Source organism: Protomyctophum parallelum (genome assembly GCF_964188405.1).
Source record: "Protomyctophum parallelum genome assembly, chromosome: 1".
Lineage (NCBI taxonomy): Eukaryota > Metazoa > Chordata > Actinopteri > Myctophiformes > Myctophidae > Protomyctophum > Protomyctophum parallelum.
The window spans coordinates 73,228,943-73,249,777 of record NC_139697.1 but is presented as its reverse complement, the minus strand read 5'-3'; the positions used below and the strand labels follow the sequence as shown (position 1 = coordinate 73,249,777).

Here is a 20,835-nt window from a genome sequence, read left to right as displayed (position 1 = left end):
AAATAAGTAGTAAAGTGTGCCGCTTGGGATACTATATACATTTTGTAAATAGCCCCATTCAATTCAATGCAATTCGTGCTTATGGTATAGGGGAAATAGCCAATAATACACTTTTGCACAAAATAACACCTGGACCTCTTTGGTGGGGACGTAACAACTACAAATAAAGGTAAGAAAGCCTTTTAGTATGGAATTCTCCATATCCCACCAGCTCATGTCGGTTGCAAATATGTAGATGATGATGATGATGATGATAGCAATGATGGTGATGATGATTCATTATCACACAGATTTATTTTAGCTGACTATGAGACTTTACATTTTGAGAACTACCATATAGAAAATTGCAACAATTGTTAACACGATGTAAAAACAGTATAAATGTGCAGAAGACAATGTTAATAATGATCTTAGATCACATCAGCAATTAGTGCACACCTTGAAGAGGAGGCATGCCATCATATTCATTACCACCATCATCATCATAGCAAGTTTCAGAGACTCCGAAACAGTGTCTGAGATTTCCAGTGTCTTTTTCAATCAGCACATAATAATAAGAACATCCAATCACACCTACACCGTACGGTCTATCACACACCTGTCGTCACAGGTGTTGCTCTTGTACTGTACGAGTGGCCTGAAATTAAGCTTCAACTTTAAAATAATCATGAGCATAGCCTGACATTTACAGATGCCAAGATCCATTCGCTGTGAGGCCTACAACACCAGCGATTGTCAATGTGTGCACGAGTCAGCAGCATCCTGGAGGCGAGACGCTGACCTCCTACAGAGGCACTTGTTGCATGTTCCTGTGGATGTTAGCGCCTGCTGTAGGTGCAAAAACAGGACCTACCTCCTTGCAGTGAGGGCTTCCACAGAGTCAAGAGAAGGAGTCCATGTAGATACGAGGTCACCGTCCCCCTCGCCATCTCGCTCTCAAATGTCCCTCTCCTCTCCCAAGACCCAGGTTTTTATCCCCAGCAAAAGCCCACCGGAGCTCAACCAGGCCTTGAGAAAGAAGGAGGGGAAATTAGATAATGAGACAGAAAAGAGGGGAGGAAAAAAAAGTGTTGGGATGCAAGACAGGACACTATGTAATTGACAGACAGAGGGAGAGGGAGAGAGAGAGAGGAAAGAGAACACACTTGATTCAATGGATCACTTCATTGGATCAAGTGGGTCGTTCTCCACCCAAACGACTGTTGGAGCTGCATTTATTTGCCAAAACACAGAGAGAGAGAGAGAGAGAGAGAGAGAGAGAGAGAGCTGGGGGGGGTGGATTGTACAATTTGGGGGTCGTCTCTTCCCCTGCACACTGCTCAAAAGAAAAGCATTGAGGCGGTCTGCCAGATATTCATAAAAATAAAGTGAAACAGGCAGTTACACACTGCCCTGATAAGGCTAATTCATGTGTGTGTAGTAAAGAGTAGGTAAGTGGGTCATTGTTAAGAAGTCAATGTAAGCAGTTGTTAAAAGGTTCAGTGCTGGAGGGATTCTGGTGTCATTTTTACTGAAAAACTGAAAACACAACCTAGGCAGACAGGTGGACTGCACTGGCAGAGTTTATTGTCTGAAAGTCTGTGTGTGTTTGTGCGTGCGTACACATTAAGTGTGCGTATGGGTGGGGGGTGGGGGGGGGGGAGTGTTTGGCAGCCGTCCACACATCACGGAAGAGGCCCTTTCTTTCCTGACGTGAACATGAAGTCATGTCAATAGCTGAGGTGGAGACTGAAATGTAAACCTGTTCTTCACAGGCTGGCCTAATTACAGTAGAGACCAGAACATCTATCAGCCTGATAGAAACCCAACCCTTTGTGAGAAAGGCAGACCACAGCATGTGCTGTACACATACAGTAATACAATTACTCTGAGTAACAAACTGTGTATAATTAATACACGTTTTTCTTAATTTTTTCATGATCTTTTTTGGTGCTTTTTCTGGCTTTATTGATACCGGTAGATTGAAAGTAGTTTGACAAGAAATGGGGAGAGAGGAGGTGGGGGGGGTGACACGAAGCAAAGGTCGTCAGGATCGGGCATCGAACCCGCGACACGCGGCCAGGATGGTTTACCAGATTAGGTGCCCGGACCGCTAGGCCGGCTCGGGCCAATACATTAGAGTTGAGGTAGAAGAACACTAACTCCCAGTATTCTCTCTCCACCACTTCACCCCCTGGAACTCCTCTATCCTATCTTGACACCTTTTTCCATAGATGCTAGTGCTACTATACTGTAGATCTATGATGGTTTAACTTTCTTTACACGTTTCTGTTATTAAGATTTAGATTATTTAGATAGCATGCTGTTAAGACAGATGCCACTGTAGGTTAGATGTTTACCTAGTATCCTAGATTCTTTGAAGCACTTTATTGTTTTCCTTACACTCTAATTAGTGACTATTTACCTCGTTTGTTGACTGGAGTTAATGCTTACTCTGATCTCACACTTGTAATTGGATAAGAGCATGTGCAAAATGCCTAAATTGTGATTGAAATTATAAGAGCTGGAAGAACTTATTTCGAAAGGTCCTTCTTCTCACCTACAGCACTTCACGGACAGGTGCGTAGGAAGAAGTCAATGCCTGAGACTGGAAGAAAGAAATCCCACAAAACTGTCTTCACTGACAGCGAAAAGGTTTTAACCCATTTTGGGCGGGAACCCCTTTTGGTGTTTGAAAAATAGCAGATCTACAAGCTCATAGCGCGCCACCGAGTGGCACGCTACGAGCTTGTAGGTCTGCTATTTTTGAAAAATCGACTGTCAGGATGTAGAAGACATTTTTAGAATCTGATCTCAGGCCAAAAGGTTTTAATGGATATACAACATTTCGGTCGCATGAATCATCAGGTACCTCAGATACCCGATGAAGGTCAGAGCGACCGGGTGTGTGTTGTGTTATATTCCCAGAAGTAATAAAGCTACAGCCAGTGTTCACCCATTCAATCGCGTGTGCGACTGTGCGCACGCACACGCATGCACGCATGCATGCACGCACGCACGCACGCATGCACGCACCCACCCACCCACATCCATGAGGCACCAACCTGCTTATCAGGACAGAAGTGGTTAGGGGTTCAGCCACGTCTGGCTCTAGTTCACTGACGTCAGGAGAATCCGTAGAGAAACTTCCAATTCCACCGCTCTACCTCCTGGGTAAACCTCTGGCCTTTGGCAGTGGTCTTCGTTCACTACATTATGTACACAATCACCCACTATCCCTGCTTGGGATAGTGGGTGAAAATCAACGATAATTCCCAGTAGGTTACTTATCAAGCCGATCTTATCGGTCTACTGCACATGCTGGGAGCCTACTGAAAACGACAAGCCTCCTCATACCCTAACCTAAACATAACCGCAAGAACGAAGCAGCGTGGTCTCAACCTTAACGCATGTTCGCCAACCTTAATCTGGTCGTTTTGGTCTACTACTGCCCACTGAGAAACGACAAGCCTCCTCATACCCTAACCTAAACATAACCGCAAGCACGTAGCAGCGCGGTCCCAACCTTAATCGCCGTTTTCATTTCATAAATGCCAGTCGCAGCCAGTAGGCTCCCAGACTACATCCAGTAGGTCGATAAGATCGGCTTGATAAGTAACCTACTGGGAATTATCGGTTGATACCATTCGAAGCAGGTGGTCTTGTCTTGTCCTGTCTTGCCTTCCATAAAGGCACACAACGGGTGTTTCCTGGAAAGCAACAAGATTTTCTTTTCTTTCTTGTTCCGTCACTGGTTTACAGTGTTGATCTGATTGTGTCTTTTTCTCCTTGTTTGGGCTGGCTGGCTGGTCCTACCCCAGGGTCCTGCATCTGTGTCTGGGAGCTGTGCAGGAACATTCTCTGGGTCTGGAGGTTAACAGGCCTGGAAATTAGGGAGCCAAGCAAGCCAAGTGCACCTAAGAGCCAAGAAGAGAGAGAGAAGAGAGAAAGTTGCCCATTTTTATGTGATGTAATGTAAGCGCTCACTCTCTGGCAGAAGTACAGAACATTTGTTGATTTGTTGTTTTGCCTAAAAGATTATAAATGGAAATTGGACATTTGGGTGATTTTTCAACATGTCAGTATCACTTACGCTACACACACTCACATGTACACACAAACACGGAAGAATGCTCTTTTTCACTCCCTCCGTCACACCAGAATCTGGTTTATTCTCCACATGTCTACAAAGGTAGAAAGACTAGCTTTATACTAGCTGGAGGAAGGCATACACTTGAAATCCATAGTGGTCATTAAATAGTAGTAACCCAGACAGGCTGGTAGCGAGTAGATCCATACTACATCAGCAAGGGTTCATACATAGCATCATCTCTGCTAGCTCTGCATTATATTATAGCTAGTACTGTAGGTCCATACTACATCAGCAAGGGTTCATAGCGTCATCTCTGCTAGCTCTGCATTATATTTGTGTCTGATGTCTGTTAGGTCAAGGCAAGTCAATTGTATTTGTTCATGCATGTGCAAACTCCATGCACTTCACATTAAAATATTAAGAGAAATACACCAAAGTAGCAAAAACATGCAATGGCCATCCTAACTGCCTCCCCTCCGCACGCACACACGCACGCACGCACGCACGCACGCACGCACGCACGCACGTACGAACGCACGCACACACACACAGTAGAGAATAATGATGCCTCCACGAGTCCACACAACATAACAACTAACCCATATGCCTACCTCAGAGAGTCAGACAGACAGAGAGAGTGGGGGAGAGAGCGAAACAGAGAAGTAGGGGATTTTACCTGATTTTACAGTGAGCAACCATAATTGGTCTTAGAGCTTAGTTTTATTGTGTTATTTGCTCAGTTTTGATGGAATCGCATAGTTATGTAGTGAAATAATATTGGAGTTAGAAGACAAGAAGAAAAAGTGAGTGAGTGAGAAGAAAACTTTTAAGCTATACATTCAAAGCCACATTTTTCTCTCCCTGGATGATAAATAAAGCAAGCACATCACTTTGAAACCTAAGAGGTATACAGTACTGTTGCAGGGTCACTTGTCAGACAAGCAATGCAAATTCATTAACCAATCACGGCAATCACAATCTGTTTTATTCATCATTTCTAGACCTGCAGGTACTAATAGGAAATACTAGGCAAAGTTGCTCTTCGGCTTGCATGTGGGGAGAGCATAATAAACTTCAAGTGATGTAGTTCTATATTTGGATGGAAGGGACAATGAAATGGCAGATTGATGATACCTGCTCTTCTCTGAATTAGGTGTCCAAGTTTGAAATGTATAATTTGAATAGGTCTTAGTGCGGTTTATATGCAATATGTCCCAAAATTGAATAACTACAATAAGCAACAAGTACAATTTTAACATTAATAAGGGCTAACACCAGATAAGTCTCGCTCCCGGTACCCCCTGAGTAGTCTATATGGGTGTGTGAACGCTACCTCTTTTGAACACTGGGGGGCGCCACTGAGTCAATTATGCAAATTAGTAATAAAAATAGTAATTAAAATTCTTCACATTCCATAAAAATCATATATCATATATATATATATATATATCTCATAAATATCATAAATATAATTAGCATAGTGTTATTATTAAATAAAGAAAGGTAATAAGTTTTTTTTTTTTTTTTCATGACAGTGTGTGTGTGTGTGCGTGTGTGTGAGTGCGTTCCCTCCCCTCCATGCATCTCCCCCGTGAGAGAGAGAGCCGTGCCAGGTGCAGAGATTCCGCATACAGGTGTGAAAAAGAGATCAATGGGCCCTCAATTCCTTTAAAAGTGCCATCTGTCAGTTTTTTCAAAGGCCCAGGTGCCGATCGAGAAGTCGGTTGAAGTTGAAGTGTGATAAGGGGTCTGGATGCCCCCCTCCTTTCAAATGTCCCAGCTGCCGGTTCAAAGGATGTGTGTGAGGTGTGATGGGTGATAAGGAAACAATAGAAAATGCAGATCCCGCTCTAATCTTTTGAAATGCCAGGTGTAGTTTGTAATTTGTAACCCCCCTCAAAAACGGTCATTGTGTTAGTATGTGTTAATTAGATTTTAAAAAACAGGGGGTGGGGGGGCTCTCCATACCTTTGATGTAGCTTGTATGTATCATGCATGAGGGGACAGGGGTGGGGGGTCCCTTATCTTTGAAATTTGCATGTGACAGGTGACAGGTGGCAGTTGACAGGTGACAGATGACAGCTGACAGCTGACAACAGTTGACAGGTGACCGGGGGAACACAGGGCTTTTGTTATGTTTAACTCCAGCATTACAATTTCCATGTGCATATATACGTCAGTGTAATGGGATGTACAGTAGATGTAGTGTAGTCTAGACTATATTAGACAATGTTTGTGGTATCAGAATGAATGCCTCTGACATTGTTGAAACACGACTAATGAAACTTACCAGACTTAGGAGATAATGATGTCCGTGTGAATTCATAGAGAAGAAAGCTTGAAGTTATTTTTGGTTCCTCTTTTCCTGGTATGGAATGTAAAGAGACATACCTTCAGATCTTCACATGTCCTCCGCCATGCCAGTCTCCTAGCCACGATAGTATGGTGTTTTTAGTGTTTTTAGGTAGCCACCCCCGTATTTTAGGAAGTTTCACTGTTAACATGGATTAGTTTCGGTAATGTAGGTGTGGGGATCCTTTCTTTTAGGGTTATTTTGTTAATCAGTGGGTTTTTGTTTTGGGGTCTTGTCTGTATGGATGGTTTCGGAGGGTGCACACTAGCCTGATTTTGTTTATTTCTGGTGTAAGTCAAGGATACTCCACCTAGTGGTCAATTTCTATATATATATATATATATATATATTATATATATATAATTACACTGCAGTACCACCTATGCCCTGATGTGATTTTAGTCACATAGTGCAATGTTTTCAGCGGTCTGGGACTACCAGTGGTCCTTGAGGGGGGTTCATGTGATCCCCACCAGCTAAATCATGGAGAGTTGGTAACCAAATAGACCCTTCAATTAGGATGGAATATGAAATATAGGTTGCCTATAGATGACTATAGAGATACTGTGTAGCGATTGTGGGGTGTTTTGTGAATTTTGCAGGATTCATGTGTCCTAATGTTTTGTTCAACGTAGGTCTTGTATTATTTTTGTGTTTTGTGTTGTGTTTTGTGAATTTTGCAGGCTTCATGTTTTCCTAATGTTGGTGGTTAACGCAGGTCTTGTATTATTTTTGTGTTTTGTGTTGTGTTTTGTGAATTTTGCAGGCTTCATGTTTGTCCTAATGTTTTGTTCAACGTAGATCTTGTATTATTTTGGTGTGTTGGGTGGTGTTTTGTGAATTTTGCAGGATTCATGTTTTTCCTAATGTTTGTGGTTAAAGTAGGTCTTGTATTATTTTTGTGTTTTGTGTTGTGTTTTGTGAATTTTGCAGACTTCATGCTGTCCTAATGTTTTGTTCAACGTAGGTCTTGTATTATTTTGGTGTGTGGGGTGGTGTTTTGTGAATTTTGCAGGCTTCATGTTTTTCCTAATGTTTGTGGTTAAAGTAGGTCTTGTATTATTTTTGTGTTTTGTGTTGTGTTTTGTGAATTTTACAGGATTCATGTGTCCTAATGTTTTGTTCAACGTAGGTCTTGTATTATTTTTGTGTTTTGTGTTGTGTTTTGTGAATTTTGCAGGCTTCATGCTGTCCTAATGTTGGTGGTTAACGTAGATCTTGTATTATTTTGGTGTGTGGGGTGGTATTTTGTGAATTTTGCAGGCTTCATGTTTTTCCTAATGTTTGTGGTTAAAGTAGGTCTTGTATTATTTTTGTGTTTTGTGTTGTGTTTTGTGAATTTTGCAGGCTTCATGTTTTCCTAATGTTGGTGGTTAACGTAGGTTTTGTATTATTTTTGTGTTTTGTGTTGTGTTTTGTGAATTTTGCAGGCTTCATGTTTGTCCTAATGTTTTGTTCAACGTAGGTCTTGTATTATTTTTGTGTTTTGTGTTGTGTTTTGTGAATTTTGCAGGCTTCATGTGTCCTAATGTTGGTGGTTAACGTAGGTCTTGTATTATTTTGGTGTGTGGGGTGGTGTTTTGTGAATTTTGCAGGCTTCATGTTTTTCCTAATGTTTTTGTTCAACGTAGATCTTGTATTATTTTTGTGTGTTGGGTGGTGTTTTGTGAATTTTACAGGATTCATGTGTCCTAATGTTTTGTTCAACGTAGGTCTTGTATTATTTTTGTGTTTTGTGTTGTGTTTTGTGAATTTTGCAGGCTTCATGCTGTCCTAATGTTTTGTTCAACGTAGATCTTGTATTATTTTGGTGTGTTGGGTGGTGTTTTGTGAATTTTGCAGGATTCATGTTTTTCCTAATGTTTGTGGTTAAAGTAGGTCTTGTATTATTTTTGTGTTTTGTGTTGTGTTTTGTGAATTTTGCAGACTTCATGCTGTCCTAATGTTGGTGGTTAACGTAGGTCTTGTATTATTTTGGTGTGTGGGGTGGTGTTTTGTGAATTTTGCAGGCTTCATGTTTTTCCTAATGTTTGTGGTTAAAGTAGGTCTTGTATTATTTTTGTGTTTTGTGTTGTGTTTTGTGAATTTTACAGGATTCATGTGTCCTAATGTTTTGTTCAACGTAGGTCTTGTATTATTTTTGTGTTTTGTGTTGTGTTTTGTGAATTTTGCAGGCTTCATGCTGTCCTAATGTTGGTGGTTAACGTAGGTCTTGTATTATTTTGGTGTGTGGGGTGGTGTTTTGTGAATTTTGCAGGCTTCATGTTTTTCCTAATGTTTGTGGTTAAAGTAGGTCTTGTATTACTTTTGTGTTTTGTGTTGTGTTTTGTGAATTTTACAGGATTCATGTGTCCTAATGTTTTGTTCAACGTAGGTCTTGTATTATTTTTGTGTTTTGTGTTGTGTTTTGTGAATTTTGCAGGATTCATGCTGTCCTAATGTTGGTGGTTAACGTAGGTCTTGTATTATTTTGGTGTGTGGGGTGGTGTTTTGTGAATTTTGCAGGCTTCATGTTTTTCCTAATGTTTGTGGTTAAAGTAGGTCTTGTATTACTTTTGTGTTTTGTGTTGTGTTTTGTGAATTTTACAGGATTCATGTGTCCTAATGTTTTGTTCAACGTAGGTCTTGTATTATTTTTGTGTTTTGTGTTGTGTTTTGTGAATTTTGCAGGATTCATGTTTTTCCTAATGTTTGTGGTTAAAGTAGGTCTTGTATTATTTTTGTGTTTTGTGTTGTGTTTTGTGAATTTTGCAGGCTTCATGCTGTCCTAATGTTGGTGGTTAACGTAGGTCTTGTATTATTTTGGTGTGTGGGGTGATGTTTTGTGAATTTTGCAGGCTTCATGTTTTTCCTAATGTTTGTGGTTAAAGTAGGTCTTGTATTATTTTTGTGTTTTGTGTTGTGTTTTGTGAATTTTGCAGGCTTCATGTTTTCCTAATGTTGGTGGTTAACGTAGGTCTTGTATTATTTTTGTGTTTTGTGTTGTGTTTTGTGAATTTTGCAGGCTTCATGTTTGTCCTAATGTTTTGTTCAACGTAGATCTTGTATTATTTTGGTGTGTTGGGTGGTGTTTTGTGAATTTTGCAGGCTTCATGTTTGTCCTAATGTTTTGTTCAATGTAGATCTTGTATTATTTTGGTGTGTTGGGTGGTGTTTTGTGAATTTTACAGGATTCATGTGTCCTAATGTTTTGTTCAACGTAGGTCTTGTATTATTTTTGTGTTTTGTGTTGTGTTTTGTGAATTTTGCAGGCTTCATGCTGTCCTAATGTTGGTGGTTAACGTAGGTCTTGTATTATTTTGGTGTGTGGGGTGATGTTTTGTGAATTTTGCAGGCTTCATGTTTTTCCTAATGTTTGTGGTTAAAGTAGGTCTTGTATTATTTTTGTGTTTTGTGTTGTGTTTTGTGAATTTTGCAGGATTCATGTGTCCTAATGTTGGTGGTTAACGTAGGTCTTGTATTATTTTGTGTTTTGTGTTGTGTTTTGTGAATTTTGCAGGCTTCATGTTTGTCCTAATGTTTTGTTCAACGTAGATCTTGTATTATTTTGGTGTGTTGGGTGGTGTTTTGTGAATTTTACAGGATTCATGTGTCCTAATGTTTTGTTCAACGTAGGTCTTGTATTATTTTTGTGTTTTGTGTTGTGTTTTGTGAATTTTGCAGGCTTCATGCTGTCCTAATGTTGGTGGTTAACGTAGGTCTTGTATTATTTTGATGTGTTGGGTGGTGTTTTGTGAATTTTGCAGGCTTCATGTTTTTCCTAATGTTTGTGGTTAACATAGGTCTTGTATTATTTTTGTGTTTTGTGTTGTGTTTTTAGAATTTTACAGGATTCATGGGGTCCTAATGGTGGTGGTTAACGGAGGTCTTGTATTATTTTTGGTGGGTTGTGTAATGTTTGAGTTTTTGCAGGCTTCATGTTGGCCTAATGTTGGTGGTTAACGTAGGGTCTTGTATTATTTTGGTGTTTTGTGGTGTTTTGTGAATCTTGTAGGATTCATGTTGTCCTAATGTTTTTGTATAACGTATGTCTTGTATTATTTTGGGGTATGAGAGAGAATATTATATTATTAATAATATAATATTCTCTCTCATACACACCAAAATAATACAAGATCTACGTTGAACAAAACATTAGGACAAACATGAAGCCTGCAAAATTCACAAAACACAACACAAAAAACAAAAATAATACAAGACCTACGTTAACCACCAACATTAGGAAAACATGAAGCCTTCAAAATTCACAAAACACAACACAAAAAACAAAAATAATACAAGACCTACGTTAACCACCAACATTAGGAAAACATGAAGCCTGCAAAATTCACAAAACACAACACAAAAATAATACAAGACCTACTTTAACCACAAACATTAGGAAAAAACATGAAGCCTGCAAAATTCACAAAACATCACCCCACACACCAAAATAATACAAGACCTACGTTAACCACCAACATTAGGACAGCATGAAGCCTGCAAAATTCACAAAACACAACACAACACAAAAATAATACAAGACCTACGTTGAACAAAACATTAGGACACATGAATCCTGTAAAATTCACAAAACACCACCCAACACACCAAAATAATACAAGATCTACATTGAACAAAACATTAGGACAAACATGAAGCCTGCAAAATTTACAAAACACCACCCAACACACCAAAATAATACAAGACCTACGTTGAACAAAACATTAGGACACATGAATCCTGTAAAATTCACAAAACACCACCCAACACACCAAAATAATACAAGATCTACGTTGAATAAAACATTAGGACAAACATGAAGCCTGCAAAATTCACAAAACACAACACAAAAAACAAAAATAATACAAGACCTACGTTAACCACCAACATTAGGAAAACATGAAGCCTGCAAAATTCACAAAACACAACACAAAACACAAAAATAATACAAGACCTACTTTAACCACAAACATTAGGAAAAACATGAAGCCTGCAAAATTCACAAAACATCACCCCACACACCAAAATAATACAAGACCTACGTTAACCACCAACATTAGGACAGCATGAAGCCTGCAAAATTCACAAAACACAACACAAAACACAAAAATAATACAAGACCTACGTTGAACAAAACATTAGGACACATGAATCCTGTAAAATTCACAAAACACCACCCAACACACCAAAATAATACAAGATCTACATTGAACAAAACATTAGGACAAACATGAAGCCTGCAAAATTCACAAAACACCACCCAACACACCAAAATAATACAAGATCTACGTTGAACAAAACATTAGGACAAACATGAAGCCTGCAAAATTCACAAAACACAACACAAAACACAAAAATAATACAAGACCTACGTTAACCACCAACATTAGGAAAACATGAAGCCTGCAAAATTCACAAAACACAACACAAAACACAAAAATAATACAAGACCTACTTTAACCACAAACATTAGGAAAAACATGAAGCCTGCAAAATTCACAAAACATCACCCCACACACCAAAATAATACAAGACCTACGTTAACCACCAACATTAGGACAGCATGAAGCCTGCAAAATTCACAAAACACAACACAAAACACAAAAATAATACAAGACCTACTTTAACCACAAACATTAGGAAAAACATGAATCCTGCAAAATTCACAAAACACAACACAAAACACAAAAATAATACAAGACCTACGTTGAACAAAACATTAGGACACATGAATCCTGTAAAATTCACAAAACACAACACAAAACACAAAAATAATACAAGACCTACTTTAACCACAAACATTAGGAAAAACATGAAGCCTGCAAAATTCACAAAACACCACCCCACACACCAAAATAATACAAGACCTACGTTAACCACCAACATTAGGACAGCATGAAGCCTGCAAAATTCACAAAACACAACACAAAACACAAAAATAATACAAGACCTACTTTAACCACAAACATTAGGAAAAACATGAATCCTGCAAAATTCACAAAACACCACCCAACACACCAAAATAATACAAGACCTACGTTAACCACCAACATTAGGACAGCATGAAGCCTGCAAAATTCACAAAACACAACACAACACAAAAATAATACAAGACCTACGTTGAACAAAACATTAGGACACATGAATCCTGTAAAATTCACAAAACACAACACAAAACACAAAAATAATACAAGACCTACTTTAACCACAAACATTAGGAAAAACATGAAGCCTGCAAAATTCACAAAACACCATCCCACACACCAAAATAATACAAGACCTACTTTAACCACAAACATTAGGAAAAACATGAATCCTGCAAAATTCACAAAACACCACCCAACACACCAAAATAATACAAGATCTACGTTGAACAAAACATTAGGACAGCATGAAGCCTGCAAAATTCACAAAACACAACACAAAACACAAAAATAATACAAGACCTACGTCGAACAAAACATTAGGACACATGAATCCTGTAAAATTCACAAAACACCACCCAACACACAAAAATAATACAAGATCTACGTTGAACAAAAACATTAGGAAAAACATGAAGCCTACAAAATTCACAAAACACCACCCCACACACCAAAATAATACAAGACCTACGTTAACCACCAACATTAGGACACATGAAGCCTGCAAAATTCACAAAACACAACACAAAACACAAAAATAATACAAGACCTACGTTGAACAAAACATTAGGACAAACATGAAGCCTGCAAAATTCACAAAACACAACACAAAACACAAAAATAATACAAAACCTACGTTAACCACCAACATTAGGAAAACATGAAGCCTGCAAAATTCACAAAACACAACACAAAACACAAAAATAATACAAGACCTACTTTAACCACAAACATTAGGAAAAACATGAAGCCTGCAAAATTCACAAAATACCACCCCACACCAAAATAATACAAGATCTACGTTAACCACCAACATTAGGACAGCATGAAGCCTGCAAAATTCACAAAACACAACACAAAACACAAAAATAATACAAGACCTACGTTGAACAAAACATTAGGACACATGAATCCTGTAAAATTCACAAAACACAACACAAAACACAAAAATAATACAAGACCTACTTTAACCACAAACATTAGGAAAAACATGAAGCCTGCAAAATTCACAAAACACCACCCCACACACCAAAATAATACAAGACCTACGTTGAACAAAACATTAGGACAGCATGAAGTCTGCAAAATTCACAAAACACAACACAAAACACAAAAATAATACAAGACCTACTTTAACCACAAACATTAGGAAAAACATGAATCCTGCAAAATTCACAAAACACCACCCAACACACCAAAATAATACAAGATCTACGTTGAACAAAACATTAGGACAAACATGAAGCCTGCAAAATTCACAAAACACAACACAAAACACAAAAATAATACAAGACCTGCGTTAACCACCAACATTAGGAAAACATGAAGCCTGCAAAATTCACAAAACACAACACAAAACACAAAAATAATACAAGACCTACGTTGAACAAAACATTAGGACACATGAATCCTGCAAAATTCACAAAACACCCCACAATCGCTACACAGTATCTCTATAGTCATCTATAGGCAACCTATATTTCATATTCCATCCTAATTGAAGGGTCTATTTGGTTACCAACTCTCCATGATTTAGCTGGTGGGGATCACATGAACCCCCCTCAAGGACCACTGGTAGTCCCAGACCGCTGAAAACATTGCACTATGTGACTAAAATCACATCAGGGCATAGGTGGTACTGCAGTGTAATTATATATATATAATATATATATATATATATATATATAGAAATTGACCACTAGGTGGAGTATCCTTGACTTACACCAGAAATAAACAAAATCAGGCTAGTGTGCACCCTCCGAAACCATCCATACAGACAAGACCCCAAAACAAAAACCCACTGATTAACAAAATAACCCTAAAAGAAAGGATCCCCACACCTACATTACCGAAACTAATCCATGTTAACAGTGAAACTTCCTAAAATACGGGGGTGGCTACCTAAAAACACTAAAAACACCATACTATCGTGGCTAGGAGACTGGCATGGCGGAGGACATGTGAAGATCTGAAGGTATGTCTCTTTACATTCCATACCAGGAAAAGAGGAACCAAAAATAACTTCAAGCTTTCTTCTCTATGAATTCACACGGACATCATTATCTCCTAAGTCTGGTAAGTTTCATTAGTCGTGTTTCAACAATGTCAGAGGCATTCATTCTGATACCACAAACATTGTCTAATATAGTCTAGACTACACTACATCTACTGTACATCCCATTACACTGACGTATATATGCACATGGAAATTGTAATGCTGGAGTTAAACATAACAAAAGCCCTGTGTTCCCCCGGTCACCTGTCAACTGTTGTCAGCTGTCAGCTGTCATCTGTCACCTGTCAACTGCCACCTGTCACCTGTCACATGCAAATTTCAAAGATAAGGGACCCCCCACCCCTGTCCCCTCATGCATGATACATACAAGCTACATCAAAGGTATGGAGAGCCCCCCCACCCCCTGTTTTTTAAAATCTAATTAACACATACTAACACAATGACCGTTTTTGAGGGGGGTTACAAATTACAAACTACACCTGGCATTTCAAAAGATTAGAGCGGGATCTGCATTTTCTATTGTTTCCTTATCACCCATCACACCTCACACACATCCTTTGAACCGGCAGCTGGGACATTTGAAAGGAGGGGGGCATCCAGACCCCTTATCACACTTCAACTTCAACCGACTTCTCGATCGGCACCTGGGCCTTTGAAAAAACTGACAGATGGCACTTTTAAAGGAATTGAGGGCCCATTGATCTCTTTTTCACACCTGTATGCGGAATCTCTGCACCTGGCACGGCTCTCTCTCTCACGGGGGAGATGCATGGAGGGGAGGGAACGCACTCACACACACGCACACACACACACACTGTCATGAAAAAAAAAAAAAACTATTATTACCTTTCTTTATTTAATAATAACACTATGCTAATTATATTTATGATATTTATGAGATATATATATATATATATATGATATATGATTCTTATGGAATGTGAAGAATTTTAATTACTATTTTTATTACTAATTTGCATAATTGACTCAGTGGCGCCCCCCAGTGTTCAAAAGAGGTAGCGTTCACACACCCATATAGACTACTCCCCTGACTCCATGTTCTCTGTACATCAGGGTCACATCATGTGTTGGGACTTGTCATGCATTTTGGAGTGGTGAGCTGATTTGTTGTGAGTACTGTTAGGGTACGGCCACACATATGCGTCAGCGTCCTGTTCACTTCCATTTAATGGGAGTGAAGCCGCGCGGTAGAGCTTCCCGTTGCCATGCGCCAACACGTGGAGTTCAGCATAGGTGAATTTAGCGACAGCGCATCCACAAATAGGAAAGAAGCATGTCTTTCAGTGAGCCGTGCAGCTGGGCTTTAACATTGAGCGCTCCGCATTGGACCACCAAAATTTGGTGGTCCAATGCGGAAGTAGACGTTTTGAGACGGTCCTTCCGGGTGCTTCAAAACGCCACTGAGCAACTTCCACTGACATGAATAGCGGAGGTTGCGGAGCTTCGCGCCAGATCAGTCTCTATCCTTCTTTATGGATTTGTCCCTGGCTTCTACTGGTTTGGGCATCTGTGTCAGGTGTGGACTGAAGAGCAGCTGACGAGCAGAGTGGATCAGGTGTGTAGTGTAGGGCTTCGTACACACATATCAGACGAACATGCTCTGTGCTGTCCATGTTTCATGGCTGCCTCAATGCTTTTCCAATGGAAGTCACGTGGTTTGACCAAACAGTTGTGTGTGTGATCGGGGGAGGGGGGGAATTCAACACAAGTGTTTGGTCAAACCACGTGACTTCCATTGGAAAAGCATTGGGGCGGCCATGAAACACAGGCAGAGCACAGCACAGTTGCTATTTATGTGTGTACGAAGCCTCGGAGGACATCAGCCTGGGACCTGGAATCAATCTGGTGAACTGGGGTTCACTGTGGTGCCCTAGTGGCACAAACAAAGTCAGCATTTGTGCCAACTTTGACTGAGACCGATCCGTCTTGCACGGTTGTGATTGGGGACAATGACAGACTATTTACAGGTCTGGCAAATGTATGAAGAGTAATGAGGTAGTATTGTAATATGACCACCAGCCAAGCCACTAAAGTCTGCTTCAGTCCCAGAATTGGCAGGGAAGAGCTGCACCTCGCAAACTAGCCTATATGTAACCCCACTCACAGAGGATTAAATGGAGAAAAAAGAAAAACAGAGTGCTCAGCTTTTGTTAAATAAAAATAAGTTAATCACAATTTGTACTAAAAGTTAGATTAATGAGGCACAAGTCTTGCTCTGTCATACCAAAATAGTCCAGAGTTTAACAATCATTCCAACCGTTGTGTACCGTTTTCACAAAAATGGCCCACACTGTATGTATACTGACTTCTGATTAATCTATTTAGAGGGTATAGATTTGTTTCTCACAATTGTCAGCAATGTTACAGTAAGAAGCCAATTTTCTATCACCTTCAATTCCGTCTGTAAGCACTTACTTTGTGCTTCAATATATCGTATAACACAGTTCAGACAATCCAAAATATTTACTGAGCATGAAAATATCTATTATTGAGCATTAAAGTATACCGTTTCTGGCATCATAGCTCTGTCTCGAATCACTCTCTGTAAGCATGAACATATTTAGATAATGAATGATCCTGCCATAAAGACATAAGAGCTAGACACTCGAAACGTCACCTTTGGTGGTAATACAATAAATATCCATGGGAGCATGATCCAGTGTGCAGACTCTCTGTTTCTGTAATGACCATATAAGATCATTATGCTGTAAGCACTAGGGATGGAGCTCGTTCATTTTTATTGATAACGATCACCTTATCAATAAGGCTTATCGAGCCGGGTTCTTATCGAGCCCACTATCGAGCATTTTATATTATTTTGTGGAAAGACAGGAGACAATAAAGTCTGAAAAGAACCAGTATATTTTACTAGGGCCTTCAAATACAGTAAACTTCAAAGTGTTATTTTGTTTACCCTGGCAGCGCTGGTTGGTAGGTATGAATACACTTTTAGACCGACATGTTTGTGCCAGCATTGATGATTACATTTATTTCTTGATCACCTCTTGCCATGATTGTTTGAACATGACGTCATGGGCCGCTATGCTCGATAACAGGCTTGATAAGCCCAAAACCTAACGGGTACTCAATAAGCTTGTTATCGGATTTTATCGGGTATCGGTTATCGAGCTCCATCCCTAGTAAGCACAGAGGGAAAAAAATATTCTCTATTGATTACTCATCATGGAGACTTGAATTCATGGATAGTATTTTGTTTTCCAACTGTCATTGTTTTTGAAGCACCAACAATTAAACTAATTGCAACAAATCAGTTTCATTATTATACTTAATAGTAGGTATGTCCAGATCACAACTAGCATAAACACAACAGTTTTTTACAAAATCTTATACTGTACATCTTTCTTTGAGATTTACATCAGACAATTAAAGATCAGATCTTTTCTCCCCCCCCCCCCCCCCCTCCCCGCCGATTTCCGATCACCCGCTCCGATCGGGACAACCCTACTTAGTAGAATCTCCCTCATAATCCCATAGACTGTTGGCTTCCCAGTATTTGTGTATTATATAGGGTTTATAATCATGCAGCTGCGTTATTATGTGAAACCACATCAAATACCCCAGGAGGGCCAGCTGCAACAGTGCAAGTTTGATAACAGAATATTTGATTGTTTGATGTCATACAAATGTTTAAGATATGGTCGCAGGTGTCTGTGAAGCTCTTAACATGCACACATAGCAGAGATGTAGGCTTGAAGACCTGACTTGAACTTACAGGTCTTAAAACAGCTCTGACAGGTGCCTGGTGGCTCAGCCACAGACCATATGGCCTTTGTGAGTGCAAATATATTTTGAGGTATCTTTTAAGCCTTTATTAGACAGTGACAGATATTCAGCAAATGGAGAATCGCACTGGGGACTCGCTGATCAGGCTATCAGGTTGACTTGGCTATCAGGTTGTCCCACGCAAAGCAATATTACATGTGCATAGTAAACACTATGCCTATTGTGAATAGGGTATGATGTATGCACGCACGCACAGTCATTACTAGAATCCACATGCACAATCGAGCACACCCACACAGCCCACACACACACACACACACACACACACACACACACACACACACACACACACACACTCTCTCTCTCTCTCTCTCTCTCATCCACCTGCTATTTACTTCCCACATACACACACACACACACACACACACACACACACACACACACACACACACAAACACAGCCTGTTGCTCTGTGCCAGAGAAGTGTATCAGAGTTATGAAGAAAGTTGCCGACTGAGCAGAGCCTGTTTTCAGTTTACCTAACGTCTACCTAGCGTTTACCTAATGTCTGCTGCCTATATATGGCATTGTGTGTGTGTGTGTGCCCATCCAACTGGTAGAGTATACCCTAATGGGAGAAGGAGGGAGGGAGAGAGAGAGAGAGAGAGAGAAGCAGACAGATCATGGACCTCAAGGGTAGAGAGACAGACAGACATGCACACTCACACACGGAACTTGTTTGACTTGATAAAAAAAAAGGGCTCTGGCACTGGTGAATGTCAGACTCAAAGGTCTGGCTAGGATCGGCTTTCACGGACGGACCCACAGCCAAGTCATTACACCACATCCCAGTGCCCCCAAACCCAAACCCAAACCCACAAGCCCCTTGAAACTGCATGCCCCCCTCTGCCATCACCTCCCCACCCCAAACAGACAGGTGCAGAAACAGGCCAAACAAGGTGGCTTGGATGTGCTTTTAGGACGGTGACATGCACACGCTCGCACGCACACACGCACGCACGCACACATGCACGCACGCGCACTTCCCTCATTAGCATTTGCTCAAATGACTCCTTGTTTTAAATGAGCTTGTTAACACAGACCTCTCTGTTGCCAGCCGAAAGCGACAGGCGCGTCGCGTCGCCGCAGAGCAGAGGATATATGTGAGAAACTGTCGTTGGCTGTGATTCATTCGCTGCTACAATAACAGTGATCACACCGTCTGGGAAAAGCTTGTGCTGTGCTGCAGCGGTGCGTGCGTGTGCGTGTGCGTGTGTGGGCAGGGAATGGCTTGAGAACGGCCTTTAACAGTGGTTCTTAACATGGGGTCTGGGGACCCCCAGGGGTCCTTGAGGGGGTTCCAGGAGGTCTATTATTTCAGATTTCGCTGTATTGAAGTGTACTGGAGAGACAGAAGAACACCCATTGTTAACACTTCTACTGGTGTGTAAGGTTTTAGATACTGTACATGATTTGGCTGCACCACCAGTTATGTGTTGTGTTGTTTTACTAACCTATGCCGGTGTAATGCTAACCTTAACCTACATAGTGTAGGTTAAGTAAAACAGTCAGCTTCTTCATCAAGAAGAATGTCTGTCAGTCTGTATGTGTTCTACTCTATACACACACTACAATAATGTCTTTTAAAGCTGCGATCCAGAACTTATTTAAATTAATAAATGGTTATTTTAAGCAGTCGGTCTGTGGTAATATAACTAGCACATCTGCAGTGGTCTGAGGTGGTCTCTTCTAATTGAGAAACTTCTACCCTGGTGTTAGGTACTGTAGGAGTCAACGCTGCCTGAAGCTCATATCCTTCTTGTCAGAGTGGGTTCCCATGCAAAAATCCCAGCTTTGAATCCCAGGTGTTGTAGTTACATTTAGATCTCTCCATCGGGAGAGGACATTGATGGGACTTTTGCATGTACGTTATGCAGAATCAAATCAATTTGGTAGCCTACTCTGAATTGTACATTTTCTCATGGTAATTAATATCTCATGATGGTTAAGTGCCCCAGTTATTACTGAAGCTACATATGACAGAGGTTTTAGATGTATTAGAAGTATTTGGTTAAGTGACTCAATTAAGCCATTGAAGCCATAAAGGAATTCCATCATAATAGCATGGGAACACTTACAACTCTCAAGAGTGTCCTGCTTCACTAAATGCGCGCGCGCACACACACACACACACACACACACACACACACACAACATATTCATATGCACACCCCAACCACGGCTGAAGAGCAGTGATGTGCTGAGTTATACGGCGGTGTGATGTCGCACGTCGCTGAGCGACCCCTTTCCCATGACTCATAGCGGCCCCGGGGCCGGACGGGAGAGGCTTCTCTTCCCAGTGGGGCCGAAACAACACCAAAACAAGAGCAGGGCCCTACATAAACAGTACAGCGGCGCACTGCACGGAGAGAGCACCATCCATCAAAAATGTGGCTAAAAAACTAATAAAAGATAAACCTGGGAGTGGTGTGAGAGATGTGGGA

The 20,835-nt window shown here is 40.4% G+C and overlaps 1 protein-coding gene across 1 annotated transcript in view; it reads right to left on the bottom strand.

Moving 5' to 3' along the window:
- The window catches only part of elnb (elastin b), a 33,984-nt gene extending 32,817 nt beyond the window's left edge, over positions 1 to 1,167 (bottom strand). Inside the window, exon 1 of the mRNA XM_083759532.1 lies at positions 854 to 1,167. Coding sequence (XP_083615658.1) covers positions 854 to 929 — 76 coding nt within the window. The 5' untranslated portion in view covers positions 930 to 1,167. The remainder of the gene's footprint in view (positions 1 to 853) is intronic.
- Positions 1,168 to 20,835: the final 19,668 nt, after the last annotated feature.